This window comes from Plectropomus leopardus, chromosome 7 (genome assembly GCF_026936395.1).
Source record: "Plectropomus leopardus strain MGB_pleo_1.0 chromosome 7, ASM2693639v1, whole genome shotgun sequence".
Taxonomy (NCBI): Eukaryota; Metazoa; Chordata; class Actinopteri; order Perciformes; family Serranidae; genus Plectropomus; species Plectropomus leopardus.
Window position 1 is genome coordinate 677501 of NC_142182.1, and position 20888 is coordinate 698388.

General features: G+C 42.6%; 3 protein-coding genes across 5 annotated transcripts in view; 1 reads left to right on the forward strand and 2 right to left on the reverse strand.

Moving 5' to 3' along the window:
- Positions 1–1387, reverse strand: part of LOC121938974 (protein FAM3C-like) — a 10226-nt gene extending 8839 nt beyond the window's left edge. The window contains exon 1 of one of the 3 annotated variants that reach the window (XM_088079528.1): positions 1239–1387. In XM_088079528.1, the coding sequence (XP_087935654.1) occupies positions 1239–1257 (19 nt within the window). In that variant the 5' untranslated portion in view covers positions 1258–1387. The remainder of the gene's footprint in view (positions 1–1238) is intronic. The other 2 variants (XM_088079530.1, XM_088079531.1) reach the window with 2 other exon arrangements.
- A 19-nt stretch (positions 1388–1406) lies between these two features.
- LOC148189065 (uncharacterized) lies at positions 1407–3995 on the forward strand. Its single transcript, XM_088079452.1, has 3 exons — positions 1407–1476; positions 2828–2970; positions 3125–3995. The coding sequence occupies exons 1-3, from the start codon at positions 1407–1409 to the stop codon at positions 3521–3523; spliced, it is 612 nt and encodes a 203-aa protein (XP_087935578.1). The 3' UTR covers positions 3524–3995.
- An 863-nt stretch (positions 3996–4858) lies between these two features.
- Positions 4859–20449, reverse strand: LOC121940073 (uncharacterized). The gene is made up of 13 exons (XM_088079532.1): positions 19806–20449; positions 19585–19678; positions 18156–18243; positions 15878–16214; positions 14832–14925; positions 13901–13988; positions 12245–12551; positions 11369–11462; positions 10976–11063; positions 10022–10400; positions 9136–9229; positions 7663–7750; positions 4859–6960 (listed from the first exon to the last, which is right to left on the reverse strand). The coding sequence occupies exons 1-13, from the start codon at positions 19864–19866 to the stop codon at positions 6364–6366; spliced, it is 2409 nt and encodes an 802-aa protein (XP_087935658.1). The 5' UTR covers positions 19867–20449; the 3' UTR covers positions 4859–6363.
- Positions 20450–20888: the final 439 nt, after the last annotated feature.

Genomic DNA, 20888 nt, shown 5'->3' on the forward strand with positions numbered 1-20888 from the left:
TGTAGTTTTTGTATTTGTTCGTTTTGCGTTTGTAGTTTTGAATCTTTATTAGTTTTGAATCGTGTGCTGATCGATCATTTCTGTCATTATTTCACCGATGACACGTTAACGTCACTCGCTTTGAACAACAGTCCAAAATATTGAATTACATGTTTGAATACATTTTCAGCAGCAGATCGCCACATTTAAGAACCAGAAAATATTTAAAAAACGACCCAAATAATCGTTGGATTATGAAATGATTTTGCCAGTTAAATCGGTGATTATTGACCGTTTCAGCTGTAGCTGCAACACAACCCAATTTAGAAGTTTCGTCATTTTATATCAAAAACTGAAACAACAAGAAAACAAAAAAATTACTTTCACATAAAAGCAGCAAATCAACAGACAATATTTTAAAAATCGACTCAAACCGTTTCTTGATTATCAGATTTTGTTGCTGGTTAAACCTTTAAAAGCCGTTTCCAGCCGGTTCGTTTTCTGCGTTAAGACGCCTTTCACGAGTGATTTAACACTTTCAAACCTGAGCAATTATTGAAAAATTATCAAAAACGAGGCAAAATGTCCAAAAAAATTTTTTTAGAATACGTTACAAAGGGTTCATTCTCCATCGGGCGATTGATTGTTTCAGCTCTGCTTGTAACACAAGTGAGGAAAAAAAAGCTCCATATGGAAGTTTAAGTTTCTGAATTTTACATCAAATATGAGAAAATAAAAATTAAATAAATACATAAATAAATAACTTCAGAAGTAAAAATCCACGAATCTTTACAAATAAGTAAATACATAACTAATAAATAAAGAGAGAAGATGTGCAGAGATGCATTTCTCTGATTCTGCGTCAGACTACAGCTGATACTTTAATCTACAATAAATCTACTTGAGAAGTTTAATAATTTTCCATCAAATATCATAAAGTAAAAAAATCTATGTATCTCTAAAGTTAAATAAATAAAAAACCTCATGAGCGAGAGAAGATGTGCAGTTTGGATCAGAACATGTTTAACTTTTCTTAATAACTTATTAACTAATAATTAATAACTAATTATATCTTATTATCCAAATCGGTTAAGAATCATTTCTCTGCTGCAAAAATACTTTTACGAGTAAAACAATAAAAACTGCGGCTGATTCTTTACATCCGGAATAAATCTACTTCCTGTCCTTCCTCACGCACCTGAGCAGGTGAGTGAACATCACGAGTATAAAAAAATACAAAATCAGATCAAATCACTGACCCACTCTGACGGTGAGCATGTCCCCTGATGTCCCCTGATGTCCCCTGATGTCCCTCTGATGTCTCCTGACGTCCCGCCGCTCGCTCTGGGTCCCTGGAGCCGTTCAGGTCCCGGAGTTACCGGAGACACCCCGGTCGATCCTGTTCCGCCTCCTGCAGCCCGGTCACCATGCTGACAGCCAATCAGCTGCAGCCGGGGGGCGGAGTCCACCGCGCTCACCTGCTGATGACGTCATCAGGCAAATGTCTCTGTTTATAGACCGGAAGTTCGATTTAGTTTTAACGCTAAAAAAAATGCATCAATGTATTGAAAAAAACCCCAACTTTTTCTCGTGTAATGCATCGTAAAAAATAAATTAACAAAAATACATAGATGCAAATAAAAATGAATTAATTTTTTAAAAATCTGTGTGAAAAAAAACAGAATTGTGGTGTTATAAAATAAAAAATCTTTAAATACAAGTTACTTAATAAAAACAAACAAACAAAATAAATATAAAAGAATTGGATAGAATCACAGTATAATCAAAATACTTAAACGCGTCGTAGCAAAGATCGCAAAAAAAATCTCAATTGTGCAGACATAATTCCTGTTAAAGGGTTAAAACCGGAGCAAACTGGCTTTTTCTGCCAAAAATACGTAAAAAAGAAATGAGCCAAAACAATAAAAAATTACCTAAAAAAACTAAACAAAAAAATGCACACATGTAAAAGAAGTAACATAAAAACTAAAAATAAAGTAAAGAAATGACGAGGAAAAAGTGCTTCAAAATATAATTTGCAACCTAATTTAAAATTATGATCATTACAAAGTTTTTCTTAAGCTTTTTTCCCTGTGCATTTTGCCGAGCTTTTGAAAAAGAATTTTCTAAATCTACGAAGTTCTTGCAAATTCAGGAACATTTTTTCACCAAGTTGCTCGTTGTCTTAAAATAATAATAAAATAATTTTCTAAATCAACTAATTTCTCACCAAGTTGCTCATTGTTTTTTTTTCATAACTCAAGACTTACACATGAAAAGACATTTTTGTTTTTTTTTTAAATGACAAGATAATTAAAACCTGGAAATAAGCACAAAAATGGGAAAATATAATGAAAGGCAAAAAACAGAAGGAAACAACCTGAAAAAATGTTTAAAAAGTGTAATAATTTTATGTAAGATAACTTAGAATAAATCATTATGGTAACAGATATAATGCAATAAAGAAAGTGTCAATACTTTTCCCTCGCTTCAAACAAACAAAAATCTTCTGTAATTTAGAATTTATCGTTATGGTAATTACAAATACACTTCATTAATAATTATTAATAAAATTCCACTGCTTTATCCTTTTCTCCCGAGACACTTTTTCCTCAGCTTAAAAAAAAAAGTAAAAATCTAAATCTACAAATTTCTTGCCATTTGTGGAACATTTCTTAACAAGCTGCTCATCGTCCTTTTGTGACGTTTCTGAAAGAAATCAAACCAAACTTGAGCTCGGAGGTCAAAGGGTTAAATACTCGTAAAAACCGTCTGACAGCAGCGCAAAAAAGAGACGTCACTCCAGCTCTCAAAGGGTTAACGATCTGTGTCACCTGACGTATCTGAGCGGTGACGTGTGTTCACCGACGGCTGGACGTACCTCAGCGCATCAGGACGCCACGTCACTCTGAAGACTCCCCCGCAGAGGTCACAAAGGTCACGGAGGTCGCTGAGGTCACAAAGGTCACGGAGGTCGCTGAGGTCACAAAGGTCACGGAGATCGCTTAGGTTAAAAAAGGTCACGGAGGTCGCTGAGGGCACGGAGGTCGCTGAGGTCACAAAGGTCACGGAGGTCGCTGAGGGCACGGAGATCGCTGAGGTCACGGAGGTCGCTGAGGTCAAAAAGGTCACGGAGGTCGCTTAGGGCACGGAGGTCGCTGAGGTCACAAAGGTCACGGAGGTCGCTGAGGTCACGGAGATCGCTGAGGTCACGGAGGTCGCTGAGGTCACGGAGGTCGCTGAGGTCACGGAGGTCGCTGAGGGCACGGAGATCGCTGAGGTCACAAAGGTCACGGAGGTCGCTGAGGTCACGGAGGTCGCTGAGGTCACGGAGATCGCTGAGGGCACGGAGATCGCTGAGGTCACGGAGGTCGCTGAGGGCACGGAGGTCGCTGAGGTCACGGAGGTCGCTGAGGGCACGGAGGTCGCTGAGGTCACAAAGGTCGCTGAGGTCACGGAGCCCCTCACCGGCGAGGCGTCAGGCGTGGATGAGATTCGTCTCGAGATGCTGAAGTCGAAATCTGACGAAAATCTCTCGAGGTGACTTCATGTCGTGTTAACGAGACAGACAAGGTCACAGTGACCTTTGACCTCCAAAATTTCATCAGACTATTGTTGTTATTGAAGGTACAACATGAAGGTTTCATCAGCAGTCTTTAAAAAACAGGACTTTAGTTTTAACCCTTTGAAACCTGAGCAAAAACATCACAAATGAGGTCAAAAGTGACAAGAACGTCCAAAACATTACCTGAAAAGAGCAAAAACAGAAAAGGAAAAAGCTAATTTAATTTAATTTAAAAAAAGAAAAAAAAACACTGCTATACATGTGAATGTAAATCATTTTAAATACATATATATAAAGCTAGTTTTCTGGACATTTCCCCTTTAAAAACATATATACATATAATTTTTTAAAATTCTCTTTAAATGTATTTTTTTAACTTGGTGGTTTTTCGTTTTTACTAATTTTGAGTTATTGTTTTTTGTTGCTTTTCTTGTACATTTCTAGACTATTTTTCTGAAAGAGGTCAGACCTGTTTGCTCATCTGTCAGAGCTTAAAACTGTTTAAGGCGTCTGAACGCAGCATCAGAGAATCCATGTTGTTCCAGGTTTCAAAGGGTTAAAGGAGCCGTCTGCAGGATCAGCAGCGGCACGACGAAATACAACCAACACGCTGCCGTTCGTGTGGAGAACACGACACGCGTGCTGCGCTCTCAGGGATGGTTTAATGTGCAGCTCGGAGTCTCTTTAAGGCGTCCCGCTCGCTTCATCAGTCCGTGAAGGCGTCACGTCTCAGGGCGTCTCAGAGCATCACGCCTCAGAGCGCCACGCCTCGGAGCGCCACGCCTCGGAGCGCCACGCCTCGGAGCGTCACGGATCGGAGCGCCACGCCTCGGAGCGCCACGCCTCAGAGCGCCACGCCTCAGAGCGTCACGCCTCAGAGCGCCACGCCTCAGAGCGCCACGCCTCAGAGCGTCACGCCTCAGAGCGCCACCGCCCCGTGTCTGAATATATCTGAATGAATTTCTCAGCATTTTTTTGAGATATGATGTTGTGCTGATTTGCGTTGTTGTTATGAGCTGCGCTTCATGATGTCATGCAGCTCTGCTCTGATTGGTTAAAGGACCAAACGTCCTGAAAGGCGTGAATAAAGGATAAACGTGCTGTTCTGCTCCTGATCTTTGATTTCTGTGAACATTTGAAATAAATATAAAATAATTCAGCATTACATCAACAGACAGATACACGACGAAGCTTTCTGACGTCGTGTTGTACAAACAAACAAACAAACAAAGAAAAAACAAACAAAGAGTGAGAAAACAAAACGTGAAACTCACGTTGAAACAGAAGAAACACTGACAGCAGCGGGACGAGATGTTAAACACCTGCAGCCGTTATTTTATTTGTTCACGTGACGCTTCGCTCGGTGACTTCACTGACCATGAGAGGAAAAAAAAAAGAAGCAAAAAACAAACACAAAAAACCCGGAGCTTTAAATAAAAATCACTAAAAAAAAAGAAAAAAGAAAAACAAACAAAAAAAAACACAGAACTTTAAATAAAAATCATTTTTAAAAAAAAGAAAAAAAAAAATGGAACTTTAAATAAAAATCATACATAAAAAAGTTATTCAGTAAATAAATACAAAATTGGGGAAACTGTTTGGTGGACCGCCAAAATAAATCCTGTCAGTGGAAACACCTGAAGCACGTTACAGTTTGTTTTTTAATCCGGAGTCCCGACGACTCCACACCTTCATCCTTATCATCTTCATCTTCATCATTATCATCTTCTTCGTCTTCATCATCTTCATCTTCTTCGTCTTCATCACAGAGGGTCCAGAGCGGTCTCCGGCTCGGGTCGCTCTGCCTGCTGCGCTGGTCTACTGGGAACACTGGTGTGTTAGACCTCACACAGGAAGAGCTGCACAGTTAAACTCTTCTGCCTCACCAGCCACAAACGTCTCTGCGGGTCAAATCCACCGTCCACACGTCAGGGACAACATCTCTAAACTTCTCATCCATCCAGGCTTTTTTTCTTGCGCTGTATTTTTTTAAAACATAAAAGATTCAAACTGTTCAAACAGAAATTCAGCATCCCACATGATGTGTTTAAGGACCGCCGGAAATTTGAAACTCCAACAAAAATTTCTGTTTTGACGGCTGTGACAATAAATAAATGTCACGAATAAGTGGTGTCATTTTGCAAAAACAACAAACACAAACACAAACACAAACACAGGCGGCCGCCATCCGTCTGTTTCCGGTGATTTCCTCTCGTGCGCATCGACAATTCCTCCATGTGGGTTTGACACGTCAACACCGATACAAAACAACACGTTTGGACAAAAATAGACCTTTTAGTGACCTTAGACTCTTAGTGTGGACGAGGCCAAAACAAAAACGAAAATATCCATTTTCTAAAAAACCTGTATGCAATAAGAAAATAAAGAAACCTCCAGGGATCTGACTCATATCACAGAAGATCAGGGCCATTTTAGAGACGGAAAATTCTTACATTTTGACAATAAAGCTGCAAATTCGAGCAAACGGTGCCAACAATCAGAGGAAAACATCCTCCGCCGATGAATCCAGATTGTTGTTGTCTCTTTAAAACCCTCAGATCTGTCTGTCAGGATTAAACGTCCCGCTCGTCCTTTACACATCGAGGACTGACGTTTGCATTAACTGTGCAGCTCTCCCGTCAAAGTGTCCTTCGTCTCCGTGTGGCGTCCTCCTGCAGGACCGGCTCCGAGTGGAGGACCCACCGTCCAATCGTGGCTCTCCGCAGCGGCCGAGGCGCCGGGTCCGCGCCTCCTCTGCGGCCCCTCGGTGAGGTGTCCAGGCTGTCTCCTCGGGGGACGCTGTCCGTCCCCCGGCGGCTCTACATGAGGGCGTTGAGGTGTCCCGAGTGTCCTACGGAGTTGAGCATGAGCGCCCTCTGGTCCAGCACCTCCCTCTCACGGCCCAGCGAGGCGCGCTCCTGCTCCACCATGGCTCTGTCCCGCTCCACCGCCGCCCGCTCCCGCTCCAGCCACAGCCGCTCCGCCTGCACCGCCGCCCGCTCCCGCTCCACCGTCGCCCTGTCCCGCTCCACCAGCTCCCTCTCCCGCTCCAGCGCCGCCCGCTCCCGCTCCACCAGCTCCCACTCCCTCTCCAGTCCTCCCAGCGGCCCCTCGCACACCTCCGAGCCGCGCTGCGCCTGCTCCCCGCCGTCACCAAACGGCTCCTGTCCGTAGTCCGATGAGGAGGAGGGGGGAGGAGGAGGAGGAAGAGGAGGAGGAGGAGGCGGCGGAGGAGGGACGGGCCGGGATCTGTGTCTGGGGGCGGGGTCGGGGTCATCGTCCTGGGTGACGGGGGTGAGGAGGGGGGCGCTGTTCGCCAGGCGGCCCTCCATCGCCTCGTTCATCAGGTGGAACCACGGCCAGGAGGAGGTGCTGTCCGTCACGCTCTCCATCCCCACAGGAGGATACTTCAGGTCCTGAAAGAGGAGCAGAGAGAGAGAGGAGGTGAGAGAGGAGGGAGGAGAGTAAGAGGAGGGAGGAGAGGAGGAGGAGAGGGAGAGAGGAGGAGGAGGGAGGAGAGAGAGAGAGAGAGGAGAGAGAGGAGGAGGAGAGAGGAGAGAGAGGAGAGAGGAGAGAGAGGAGAGAGAGGAGAGGAGGAGGAGAGGAGAGAGGAGGGAGAGGAGAGGAGAGAGGAGGAGGAGGAGAGAGAGAGGGGGAGAGAGGAGGAGAGAGAGGAGGAGGGGAGAGGAGGAGGGGGAGGAGGAGGAGGAAGAGAGAGGAGGTGAGAAAGGAGGAGGAGGAGGAGGAGGAGGAGGAGAGAGAGAGAGAGAGGGGGAGAGAGGAGGAGAGAAGGAGAGGAGGAGAGAGAGAGAGGAGGTTAGAGAGGAGAAGGAGAGAGAGAGAGAGGAGGAGGAGGGAGAGAGAGAGAGAGAGAGAGAGAGAGAGAGAGAGGGGAGGAGGAGGAGAGAGAGAGAGGAGGTGAGAGAGGAGGAGAGAGAGAGAGAGAGGAGGCGAAAGAGAGAGAGAGAGAGAGAGAGAGAGAGAGAGAGAGAGAGAGGAGGAGAGGGAGAGAGGTGAGGAGGAGAGAGAGAGAAAGAGAGAGGGGAGGAAAGAGAGAGAGAGAGAGAGAGAGAGAGAGAGGAGGAGGAGGGAGAGGAGGTCAGCAGGAGCAGACAGACCTTGTACCTCCTCTTCAGGTTGTCCCACTTCTTGGCCATCTGGTAGGTGGAGACTCTCCCCTGCAGGCCGAGCTCCTTCAGGATCGCCCTGAGGGACACCAGCAGGTCACACTTTAACATCTACACACACACACACACACACACACACACACACACACACACACACACACACACACACACACACACACACACACACACACACTGCTGGAAAGTAACTGAGTACTTTTACTCAACTACTGCACTCCACTTTACTAGACTTTGTTCTTTTCATGCTACTTTATACTTTTACTTTACTTTTACTACATCAGAGGGGAATGTTGTACTTTTTACTCGACATTTACCAGATTAATTTTGTTAATTTAAAAATTCAGTTTTTTAACATAAAAAAACAAAAAAAAGAGTTTATAGATGATGTTTTTTGTTGTTATAAATTAAATAAACATTTTATACAAGTACAGCTGTGATGATTAGTTGATTAATCAATCAGCCAGTTGACAGAAAATTATTTGCCAGCTATTTTGCTAACATTTGGGGATTTCTTTGGATGTCTTTTTCCATTTTTTAATAATTTTAGTTTTTGGTGTTATGGTTTTTTATTATTTTGAGTTCTGGGGTGTGATTTTCCTCTTTCCTTTTTTGGTGGGGGGTGAGGGGTGGGGCTTTTTTTATTTGTTATATTTTATATTTTGAGTTTTTTTGGAGTTTTGGTTTTCTCCATTTTTAATAATTTGAGTTTTGGTATGTTATGGTCTTGTTTTTATATATATTTCTTTTTAAATCTGGGGTGTTTTCTATTTTTATTAATAAAATGTGAAATGTGAATTTTTTTGGGGGCGTTTCTTTTTCTATTTTTAAGTATAATTTTGAGTTATGAGATTCTTAGTTTTTTAGGGTGTTTTTTCTCTATTTTTTCAAAATATAATTTAGAGTTTTTGTGATGTCTGTTTTATTTTTGAAATGATCTTTTTTTTGGGGTGTATTTTTCCTTTTTTATCATTTTGAGTTTTGGTGTTATGTTCTACGTTTTAGAATTTTTTGGGTGTGTTTTTCTATTTTTTAATAATTTTGAGGGGTTTGGTCTATTTTTATAATTTTAAATACTATGAAGATTTTCAATGTTGGAAAAGTCGACTTTTTCTACCAATTTTTCGACACACCATTTTACACTGTACTATACTATACTATACTGTACTATACTATACTATACAGTACTATACTATACTATACTATACTATACTATACTATACTATACTATACTGTACTATACTATACTATACTATACTGTACTATACTATACAGTACTATACTATACTATACTGTACTATTAGGTTTACGACGTCGGAAAGGTCTACTTTTTAGGCCGTTTTTTTGACATACTATACTACACTACACTATACATAGTAATACTTAATATTCAGCAGCAGTTTTAATATTTATTCATTTATTTATTATTTTTTTAAAAAAGTTTCTTACTTCCAGGCAGCTTTGGCAGCATTTCTCCTCCCGGTGAACAACGCCTCGTTAGCAGCTCTGAGTTTGATCATCCTCCTGGTGTCCTGATCTGTCACTGCAGCAGAAACACAAGTACAGAGACAGAAAAGTGATCAATAACTACAGAGACAGAAAAGTGATCAATAAGGACAGAGACAGAGAAGTGATCAATAACTACAGAGACAGAGAAGTGATCAATAACGACAGAGACAGAGAAGTGATCAATAACTACAGAGACAGAGAAGTGATCAATAACGACAGAGACAGAGAAGTGATCAATAACTACAGAGACAGAAAAGTGATCAATAACTACAGAGACAGAAAAGTGACCAATAACTGCAGAGACAGAGAAGTAATCAATAATTACAGAGACAGAGAAGTAATCAATAAATACAGAGACAGAGAAGTAATCAATAAATACAGAGACAGAGAGGTGATCAATTAATAGAGACAGAGAAGTGATCAATAAACAGAGACAGAATAGTGATCAATAACTACAGAGACAGAAAAGAGATCAATAACTACAGAGACAGAAAAGTGATCAATAAGGACAGAGACAGAGAAGTGATCAATAACGACAGAGACAGAGAAGTGATCAATAACGACAGAGACAGAGAAGTGATCAATAAGGACAGAGACAGAGAAGTGATCAATAACTACAGAGACAGAGAAGTGATCAATAACGACAGAGACAGAGAAGTGATCAATAACGACAGAGGAAGGGAGGCGGTCAGACTTCATGTATATGTTGGTGATGATGCAGAAGTCTCCGGTCGTCTGTCAGCTCCACTAGATTAGAGCTAAATGTGCTAAACGAGCGGCGGCTGATGCATCAGAAGCATTTCTGCAGATGAAGAGCTCGTCTTACTTTTATACGAGAGGTCTGACGGCGTCGAACACTCCTCTCCACTGGCGTCGATGTACGTCACGTTCCCATCAGCCTCGGCGGTGTCCCCCCCCACCATGCTCTCCAGCTCCGACACGCTGCTCCTCTCCGCCATCAAACAGTCTCTGTCGGCGGGCGGAGATGAGCCAAAGACCCCGCCACTGCCGCCACTACTGCCGCCGCCAACACCGCCACCTCCACCACCTCCACCACCTCCGTCCTCCTCGCTGCTCCAGACGGGCGTCACTCTGGGAGCTTTTCCCGCCAGCCTTCCCTCCAGAGCGTCGCTCATCAGCTGAAACCAGGGCCAGGAGGCGGGGTTAGTCTGACCCTCCATCCCCCGAGGAGGAAACTTCAGGTCCTGCACACACACACACACACACACACACACACACACACACACACAGGGATAGAGGTATTATGAAATCTCTGTGGAGCGGTGGCAGAGGGGGGTTACAGACGGGGTTAAAGGCGGGGTTACAGACGGGGTAGGTGTTATCTGCGTGTCGGTGTTGAGCTGCGTGTAGGTGTTGACCTGCGTGTACGTGTAGGTGTTTAGCTGACTGTAGGTGCTGACCTGCATGTAGGTGTTATCTGCGTGAAGGTGTTGACCTGCGTGTAGGTGTTTAGCTGCGTGTAGGTGTTTAGCTGCGTGTCGGTGTTTAGCTGCGTGTCGGTGTCGGTGTTGAACATGTAGGTGTTTAGCTGCGTGTAGGTGTTGACCTGCGTGAAGGTGTTGACCTGCGTTTTGGGCGTGTGTGCATGCAGGTTGTGTCAGGTGTTGAGTGAGTGTAAGCACAGTGGATTAAGACCTGCAGTGTAAATGCAACCATAGTGTAACTGTTGCAAATCTAATCCTAATTTGTGCCAGAAAAGATGCTGCAGTGCACAAACTGCAACTGCTGGCTGCACAGGTGAGACAGATGGAGGCGTCACCTTGAATTTGGTCTTCAGGTTGTCCCACTTCTTGGCGACCTGGTCAGGTGTTATCTTCCCCGTCAGACCCATCTCCTTCACTATCCCTCTGTCAACAAACCATCAATCACCAAAAACAACATTATTCAAGATGCTGGGTTTATTTTCAGATGCTGGTTGTTTTGAATCCTGACATCATTTAACTCTTCCCTCACCAGTAGGACCGTTTTATTTTGTCCAATCGTGGTGACTCGACTTAACGAGTAAGTAATCCAATCCGCAGGTTTTATTAAATAAAGTGAAGATTTTATTTTATATTTTGTACTTAAGGATTTAAAACTCACTGGTCATTTCTTCTGTAAAAAGCACAGCAGACTCTACAGATCCTCTAACGAGTCCAGATTTGTGATTTACCTCCAGGCGGGCTTCGCCGTGTTCCTCCTCCCCGTGAACAGAGACTCGTTAGCAGCTCGCAGCTCGATGAGTCGCCTCGTGTCTTCTTCTGTCACTGAAATGAAAGTCAAAAATACTCAAAGTCCTCAATGAAATGTCATAAAACCCTAGAAAGATGTCGGGGGCCGCTGTGACTGGCCCCAGGCCTCCTGTCATTTAGCAGAAGTGGCCCCCAGGCGGAGCAGGTCGAGTGTCACCAGCCCACTTTTTCCATTAACCCTCGAACTGCACAAAGTGAAGCTGCAAATGCAAAATACAACAAAGGTGACGCGTCAGTTAAAAAAAACAGTTTACCGCAGTTTTTAGCTGGCATGAGGTGGTATTTCAGGCAATTCGGAAAAGCCATATTTCACAAAAGTGCAGTGGAAACGCTTTTTTTGCTTTTTTGGCTCACATGATGTGTAACACCAGGTGGCGGTGATGCGACTTTACAGAACCAACAGTCATCAAACCCGAAGAAGAAAAACAAAGTCACATGACATTGTACAGAACATGACTGTACGTGAGGACGGAGGAAGAGACCGAGATCTTCTTCACTCTAAAATAAAAATAAAAACAAAGAGATCATTAGACATTACATCGGCTTTACTGAGCGGCTGCGATAGACAGAAGGCTGCTGATGTTTTGGACATCCATCGCCATGGTTACTGGAGTTATCACTCAGTGGAAACACGGTCATCTCCACATTTTGCTTTATCTAAATTTGGAAAATATCGCTTGAGTTTTGCACAAAGCCGTGATGGAAACCCGCCTACATTCTGCTTCGTCATCAAAGCTGCCGCTCACATTGCCCACGATGCAACAGTGCGTCGACATGTTTCTAGTGGTGTTTCTTACGTTTGTACGTGAACTCTGCCATGCGGTGCAGCTCTCCCAGAGCCGCCGAGCCGTTCTTGTCTTCATTATCCACCAGCAGGTCCATCTCCGACTCCGTCAGGAACTCCGCCATCCCCCCTCGGCTGCGACGGGCTCGTTTCTTGGGCGTCGGCGACAGCGGCTCACAGTCCTCGTCTTCGTCCTCCACGATAGGCGTGAGGATGGGCGCCGCCCCGGCGAAGCGCCCCTCCATGGCGTCGTTCATGCGGTAGAACCAGGGCCAGGAGCTGGGGTTGGTCTCCACACCTCGAGCCGGAAACTTCAGCTCCTGGTGGAGACAGGAAGTTCTACAGATCGTCCACAGAGGGACCTTATCGACCTGTCGACTCCACCGAGTCCTGCTGTCCACATCTCCCAGGGACGTCTCTGCTCCGCCACAACTGTCTGGATTTACGCGCTCTGACACAATGACGTCAGTTATCTAAAAAGTGATGGCACATCTGTGCCGTGACGACGGGAGAGACGACGCTCTTCCTGTTTCTGAAACTCAAACGCTCTAAACTCGCTCGATTCAGCTCGATGAACGCCACGAGCAGCTCCGTCGCGTGCAAAAAAATCAGAGAATCAGAAACTGGCAGCCAAGCTGATGAAACTGTGAACAGGAAATTCATTTTAAAGACTATGTCACTTTTGTCACTTTTTTGCCTAATTATCCTTATTACTATTTATTACAATACAACAACAGCGCTCCCTCATTCTCCCACATTCTTACCTGCATCTTGTTTAATCTGTATATCTTTGATTTTTTTTTTCTGGTATATCTTTGACTTTTGTATTTAAAACCTGTACATTTTTTCTTCTTCTTTGATACATGCCTATTTTTGCACTCTTGTATATTTTATATTTTATATTTTGTATATATTGATATTTTTATATTTTTTTTTTCTGTAGACACGGCTGCTGTGACAAGTTGATTTCCCACAAGTGGGATAAATAAACGTGTCTAAGTCTAAGTCTATTTATGTTAAATCTGTTATGATTCTTGAAGGTAACTTCGCCGACTTTAAACCGGCTTTGCATCAAAACAACGAGGATCTGTGGTAAACGTCCTTCCATCGAACCAGCGCCCAGATGCTGCTCATTAAAATGTTTTAAATTATTTTAAAGTTTCTGGCAATTTTTTTTCTTTAAATAATTTTAGGTGATTATTAAAACTTTTCTTTTTGTTTTTATTTTTTCATCTTTTTCATCTATTTTTTGTGATTAAAAATGATGGGGGGGGGGTATTTTTTTGGCAATGTTTTTTTTCTTACTTTTTTTAGTGTGATTTTTTTTGTGTTTAAACTTTGGGTGCTTTTTTTCCTTTAATTTTTTTTTCTGTAAAAAAGTTTTCTTTTCCTTGAAAAATGTTTGCAGATTGATTTTTTTCTTTGTTTACTTTAATTTTTTGGTGATATTTAAAGAAAACGCCTTCTAAACCTACGGGCCCGCCAAAATAAAAATCACAAATATGACACCATTTATCGCAACCAGATGCTGTAAAAACAGAAATTTCTCTCGAGCGCTGCAGTGCAGAATGAATCTGTTGGTAATCGGCTCGTAAAGCGTCACCTGAACACAGACGTCCCTGCGAGTCGCGGATCGGTGGCCTGAGGAGTCGGCGGTGTTTGGACTGACCTTGTATCTCCTCTTCAGATTGTCCCACTTCTTTGCCAGCTGATCTGTGGTCAGTTTCCCCTGCAGCCCGAGCTCGTACAGGATGGCTCTGAAAGACACGACACTCAGACTGAATCTGACGCAATGAGACCGTCCTGAAGTCTGAGCCTCACGGAGACGCCGAGCGAGAGGACGAAATGACATTTAGTGACGACACACAGAGAGGAAATTCATTCCTAAAACACATTTTTAATCGTGTTCGTCTACAATGCCGATAAATCGTACGTCTACTTTCCAAAAAATGAAAAAACTTCCTTTAAACTTTTTCTTCTAAACAAATAGAAGTTTCTGTTTATTTATTTTTTGTCATCCAAAAAAACACCAGGTTCATCCACACTTTCACCAAAACTCTGACTTTCTCCTTGTTGCTTTTTTTAACTGCACATTTTCAAAGAAAAAAAAGTGATTTCTTTTTCTTTAAAAACTATTTGGGTGAATTTTTTTCCTTGACTTTTTTTTCAAATTTTAAAGAATTTGTTGGGTGATTTTCTGAGTGTTTTAAAGAAGAGAAAGGTTTTAGGGGGTTATTTTTTCTTTAAAACATTTTTGGCAACATTTTTAAAAATAATGCACTCTTTCTTCCTTTCTTTTTTTGGCATTTTTTTAGAGCTTTTAGAAGAAAAAAGTGGGGAAAATAGCAATTTCTTTCCGTAAAAATGTTTTTTCTTGCTTAAAAAGTTTGGGCTATTTTTAAAGGAAAAATAATGGCCTTTTTGTTTTCTTCCAAAATGTTGCTGATTTTTGGGCTGATATTTTTCAAGAAAACATGCTATCCAAACCCGCCGGCCCGCGGGTTTCTGGGATTTCAGGACATTAGGGGCTTATCTAGGACCATCGGGGGTGCGGGGGATCCTTCACCGCAGGAAGTGAACGTGAAACCATCGTCACTCACCTCCACGCCGGTTTGGCTGAATGTTTCCTGCCGGTGAAGAGAGCTTCATTCGCAGCACGAAGTTTGATCATACTTTCTGTTTCTGGTTCAGACACTGAAAAGAAGAACAACAGTTTTTAATTACGTGCAGATACAAAGGAAGGTTACCTTCAGGGACTGTTTGTCATTAACCCTTTAGTGACTGTTTGTCTCATTTTAGTCTCTTTTCTTCTTCCTGTTGTGATAACTGTGTGTGTGTTGATGCATGTGTCCTAAATGTAGTCCAGATTGTGTATTTGAGTGTAATCAGTGAATTTGCAGCTCAGCTCCTACAATAAGTCTAAAATACACTGTGGAAACTAAATAGTTACATTCAGACTGTTCAGGTCCAAAAATGCTCCATTGAAACCCATTCAAACTGACATTTTTGATCCCACAGCCATCAGAGCAGAAAAACAGGACTTGTATTATTTCTGGGTGTCATTCTGGGCTTTTGACTCTGAATTTGTCATTTTGACTTTTTTCCACCTGATTCTTTTTTTATGATCTGAAAACATAGTGGTATTATAACAAAAACATGGAATTGAAAGGGTTAAAATTCTGAAAATTAATAAGATTTTATATTTTTTGACTAGTGTATAAAATCAGCTGCTAATCATTCACATGATGATAATCAAACAAGTAACGTACTTAACATGTAGTATATTGAAAATAATTCATTTTTTTGTGTATTTTCATCTAAAAACATGGTGGCATCATGACAAAAAAACAGAATTTATTGATTTAAAATTCTGAAAATGTATAATATTTGATATTTATGATTAGGACTGATGTCGGTTAACAAACTAACTCAATGAAAGTAGGAAATCATATTCATGTATAGTATTTTTTTGAGCCTGATTCTGAAAAGTGCATTTTGCGTGCAGAGCGATATGACTGAAGCGGACCCTAAAGGGTTAAGAAAACAGCTTTGAAGAACGAGAAGGATCCAGTTTTTGACAGATTAAATTTTGGAGCTGTGCTGGATTTCTAAGGACCCTCTCTGATGGAGCTGAGCCCTGACTCACTTTTATAGGAGCACTCGCTCATCCTCCTCCAGCCCATGGGGACTCCCTCTGCAGGAGGAGCCTCCGCGTGGACCGTCCCGTCTTCGTCCGCGGCCTCCTGCGCCACTGTGTCCTCCATCTCGGTTTTGATGAGGAACTCCAGGATGTCGGTGTTCTCCTGGTTCTGGCTGGGCTGGCTGCTGCAGCGGTGGGCGGCGTTGGCGGCGTTCTCCGGGCTCAGCACCAGGTTGCTGTTGTAGAGGCGTCCGTGCATGGCTTCGTCCATGATGTGGAACCAGGGCCACGACTCCACCACCCCCCCGAGGTTGTCCTGACCCTGGTAGGGCTGCTTCAGGTCCTGGAAGGTGAGAGATGGTGCGTGCACCAGATTTAATCAGATGGTCAGATTTTAACACAGTGAGTGTGGAACTGGAGGTCAGTCCGACTTTAATACTTTCATTTAGAAACTTGTTCTGTCGCGTCTGTTTGAACCAGACTTCCTAAACATTGTCATGGACAAAATTTCAAAACTTTTCCATAAATTCTCAAGGACACAGTATATTCCTCTGCAACTTAACCGGCATTTCTCAAGCATCTAAGTAGGGCTGGGCGATATGGAATAAAGTCTTATCACAATGTTTTCTTCATATCAGTCGATATCGATATTTATCACGATATCCATCAAATCAGTGTTTCTGTGGAGCTTAAAGGTTCCTTTGACTCCTCAGTGAGATATGAAGATATCATCAGGTTAATTTTGGTTTAAATATTTATTTTCTGTCAGACATTGAACATGACAAATATACTGTAGAACAGCATCACCAGCTGGAGGACCTATTCTACTAAAACTCACAGAGGTCCAGTTACTAAAATGTCCTCCCAGCAAAGGTCCGAGCCTCACACCTAAAATCAATATCACCATTAACTGAACATTTTACTTTGATTATGATTAATGAACGATTTTTTTCTTTTTTTGTGGTTAGTTTTTTGTCCTCATAGTTCACTGACGCAGTGTCATGTGACCATGGTGTGTTTGAGTGTAATAAACATATGATTTATTATTATTTATTAAACTTTCCAGCATTATATAAAAATGAAAAGCTCCATCTGAAACAAACTTCAGGTAAATTGAAGCACATTGTGCTGATAATAGGCCAACCTCTCCTGACTGCAGGACTCTGACTTCAGCTTCTGTCAAACTTCTGTGCTGTTAATCATTTTACTCAGGAGTTAAAAACTTTTGAGTCGGCCTACTTCTCCTATAGCTGCCGACACTGTTTTACCGCCCAGCCCCTCAAAGATTCAAACATAATATCAGCATCACACCTGATGTGGTCAAGGACCATCAGAAATGTGAAAATCCAACAGTAACGTCTGATTTATTTATTCATGTATTTAAGTGTCTTGCTGTGATAAAGAGCATAATTAGAGTATTTTTTAAAGAAAGCATGTCTCTCAAAAGAAAAAAACAAAAAACAACTACAACAATTACCAAAAAAACAGCAAATGACTAAATATATATATATATATATACACACACACACATATATATATATATATACACATACATACATATATATATATATATATATATATATATATATAAAGAAAAAAGCACCTTGTTTTTTAGGTTTTAAATAAAAATAGTCAAATAATTTTAAAAACTGCCAAAAACAAAAAGAAAAGGAAAAAAAGCACCCTTTAAAAAAAAGGTTTTCAAGAGAAATCACAAGAAATAAGTGAATAAATCAATTTGAAAGAAAATGAAAGAAATAAAAATAATGACCATTCATGGCGGGTTTGGAGGCCGTGTTTTCGGCTGTTAAATAATTATACAGCCATTTAAAGTTGCATGCCCTTTCCCTAAATTAATAAGTGGATTCACTGTTATGTAACATTAATTTAATTCAACTTATTACACACAACGAATTTCCATGATTGTTCCAAAACCTTCAATGATGTTTACTGGTTCCATGACTTTTCCAGGCCTGGAAAATGTGATTGTGGAATTCCAAGACTTTTCCAGGTTTTTCATGGCTTTGGGCACCCTGTTGTATTTGTATTTAACTCTTTATGGTGACAGTGTGGTAATAACAGCACATCAGAACCATTTCTCTTAAGCTGCATGTTCTCGTCCGAAATCTGGACATTTTTCAGAAAAACAGTTCATAAAACACAAACAATTCAGTTATTTATTCATTATTTCCGAAGGATGTCTGATCGAGGCGGTGGGAGAGAAGACGCCTCTCTGACCTGCTGCTTCAGGTAAACGCCTCCTGGGACTAACTCGTCACGTTACCTTGTATTTTGTCCGCAGGTTGTCCCATTTTTTGGCGATCTGGTCGGCGGTCAGCTTCCCCTCCAGACCGAGGCCCTTCAGGATGGTGCTGAGGGACAAACGGAGCGTCAGCTGACGGAAAAAACCCTCACCAACAGACCGTGATGAAGTATTCAGCTCCGTTACTGCAGTAAAACTACCACTGAAACTGAAGGATGTGAAACCACCGACACAGAGACTCAAACACGACGACACCAAAGTCTACAAATGAAGACGGACGTTTCTGCTCAAAGGCGGAAACATCTGAGTGTCTCACCAACAGAAAAGGTCTGACTGACTCTGCTCGGAGGAGAACGTCTGTCCTCGTGTAAAAACGTTTTTCTGACCCCCCCCGAAATTATTCTTCTTATTATTAAATTATTTATTATATTTTACCCCTTACATCATTATTATTATAATGTCATTTACTGTCTTATGTCAGGATATGTTCCTTTTTGTGAAAATGGAAAATAAAAAGTAAAAAACCAAACTACTGCAGTACTGATACCACACTGTGAAGTCCAGGACGCCTCCGGGTATCAGACGCAGCAGATGAAAGCTTTTCGGACCTTTTCATGTCATTTTTTGTGAGATTTGAGCCTGATTTTTGGACCAATCATCTCGCTCATTCATGTATGAAGGTGATCAGTCTATACATCTGTGGTATCCTGTCCTGAGGTTTGCTCTGTGCAGGAATATCAGGGTCCCCAAACATTTCCACGGACCAAATCTCAGCTTTTGTTTGAAAGTTTTCAAGGGTCCGTGATAAAAATGTTTTCGAGCCCTTCTCATACAAAAATATCAGATATAAACTAAACAAAACACATTGCATTGATACACGGGCTACCTGTTGTCTTTTTGTGGGTCTTTCTGCGAGACTTTGGGGGTTGTTTTTGTCTCTTGGGCGTTGTGTCCTCTGCATCTCTTTGAGATCGTGGTGCATCTCTTTAATGTCGTTCTGTGTCTCTTTGGGGCTGATTTGCGCCTCTTTGAGGTCATTTTGCACGTCTTTGGAGTCGGTCTGAATTCTCTGTGCTCATTTTGTTTTATCGGCTTTTTTTTTTGGGATCCCTCTACCACGTTTCTTAGATCTTAGCACATTTTATAGATTTTAAAACGTTTAACAGATTTTTGGATGTTTTCAGGATTTTAGCATGTTTTTAAAGATTTTTAGGACATCAGTGTCTCAGCTGTGTCCTCTGTCGGGGGTGTGGGGGATCCTCCTCTGCCTCGTTTTTTGATCAACAAGCTCTATGTTGATGCAGTTTCATGTCTCTGACACCTTATGGAGACTAAATGGACAAAAACTATTTACAGAGTCATCACTTCATTCTTACTGAACATTAGAAAATGTTTGGGGGCCACCATCAGGGGCCCTATCAGGGGCCAGATTTGGCCCTCGGGTTCTTACCTCCAGGCTATCTTGGCAGAGTTCCTCTTCCCGGTGAACAGAGCCTCGTTGGAGGCCCTGAACTCGATCAGCCTCTTCACGTCCTCCTCGGTCACTGTAGGAGGAGGTCAAAGGTCAACCGTTAGCTCACCTGTGCAGGTGCTGACTTCACACACACACACACACACACACACACACACACACACACACACACACAGAGTAAATCCCGCAGGTTTACTCACTTTTATAGGAGTTTTCGGTGAACTGTGGCAGCGGGTTCAGGGCTGACTCCATGGTGATCATGAGGAGGAGGAGGGAAGGAAACGAGGAAACAAGGAAACAAGGGAGGAAGTGTGCTGCTCGGGCCTGATGCTAACTAACTAACCACATCCGTTAGCGCCTCCCGGAGGTTTACCGGCTCCGTTTGCCGCCCAGCGGCGCTCCTCCGTCCATCCCGCCAGGCCGTCCCGGCGCAGATCCACCGTCAGTGTGACCGGGCGGCGGTGTCCTCGCGGGGCTGAGTCCCGGTAAACCGTCAACAGGAGCGGGCTGCTAGCTAGCTTCAGGCGGCTAACCTACACAACAAACACACACGGAGCCGGGCTTCCCGCCAAAACACCACCCCGGTTTCCGTTACTCGTGGCTGATTGTGACCTCCGCTGCCTTTCGGTGTCCCGTGCCATCGTCACCGGGGTGACTGCAGCTGTAACAGAGCCGTTACCGTTACCGGAGCGAGCCCGCAGCCCGTTCACTGCTCTGAGCGGAGGGAGCGCTCGGTAACTGCGCCCGGGTCTGCCCGCCGTCACGTGACCGACATCTGGCGAGGGCGGGGTTAGCCGCGGACAAAAACAATGCAGTAAAATATTAAACACGAGATTTTCATTTTTAAAACTGTATGAATATTCAACGTTTCAGGCAGAATATTATTCAGCAAAATTATTTTATAAAATAATAAAACGATTAACTTATTTTATTGTTGTTTTTGTTTGGTATTTATAAACTTATTTATTCTCCTATTTTCTGTATTTATCTGCACTTTTATTGTTCTTGTGTTAAACTGCCAACTGAGTTTTTCTCTAGGACAGTGATACTCAACTTACGGCCCACGGGCCAAATCTGGCCCCTGATAGGTCCCCTGGTGGCCCCCAAACATTTTCTAATATACAATAAAAAAATATGGACTCTGGACTCTGTGAATAGTTTTTGTCCTTTTAGTCTCCATAAGGTGTCAGAGACATAAAACAGCATCAAAATAGAGCTTGTTGATCAAAAAAAGAGTCAGAGGAGGATCCCCCACACCCCCGACAGAGGACACAGCTGAGACA

Bases quoted from the DNA above. Each gene is read 5' to 3' on its own strand.
- LOC121940073 (XM_088079532.1), bottom strand. From the start codon at position 19,866: ATGATCACCATGGAGTCAGCCCTGAACCCGCTGCCACAGTTCACCGAA. The intron at 19,679-19,805 runs GTGAGTAAACCT...CTCCTCCTACAG, and splicing joins CACCGAAAACTCCTATAAAA to TGACCGAGGAGGACGTGAAG. The intron at 7,751-9,135 runs GTAAGAAACTTT...GGTGTCCCTCAG, and splicing joins GCTGCCAAAGCTGCCTGGAA to GGCGATCCTGAAGGAGCTCG.
- LOC148189065 (XM_088079452.1), top strand. From the start codon at position 1,407: ATGCTGACAGCCAATCAGCTGCAGCCGGGGGGCGGAGTCCACCGCGCT. The intron at 1,477-2,827 runs GCAAATGTCTCT...GACGTATCTGAG, and splicing joins CCTGCTGATGACGTCATCAG to CGGTGACGTGTGTTCACCGA. The intron at 2,971-3,124 runs GTCACGGAGATC...GAGGTCGCTTAG, and splicing joins AGGTCGCTGAGGTCACAAAG to GGCACGGAGGTCGCTGAGGT.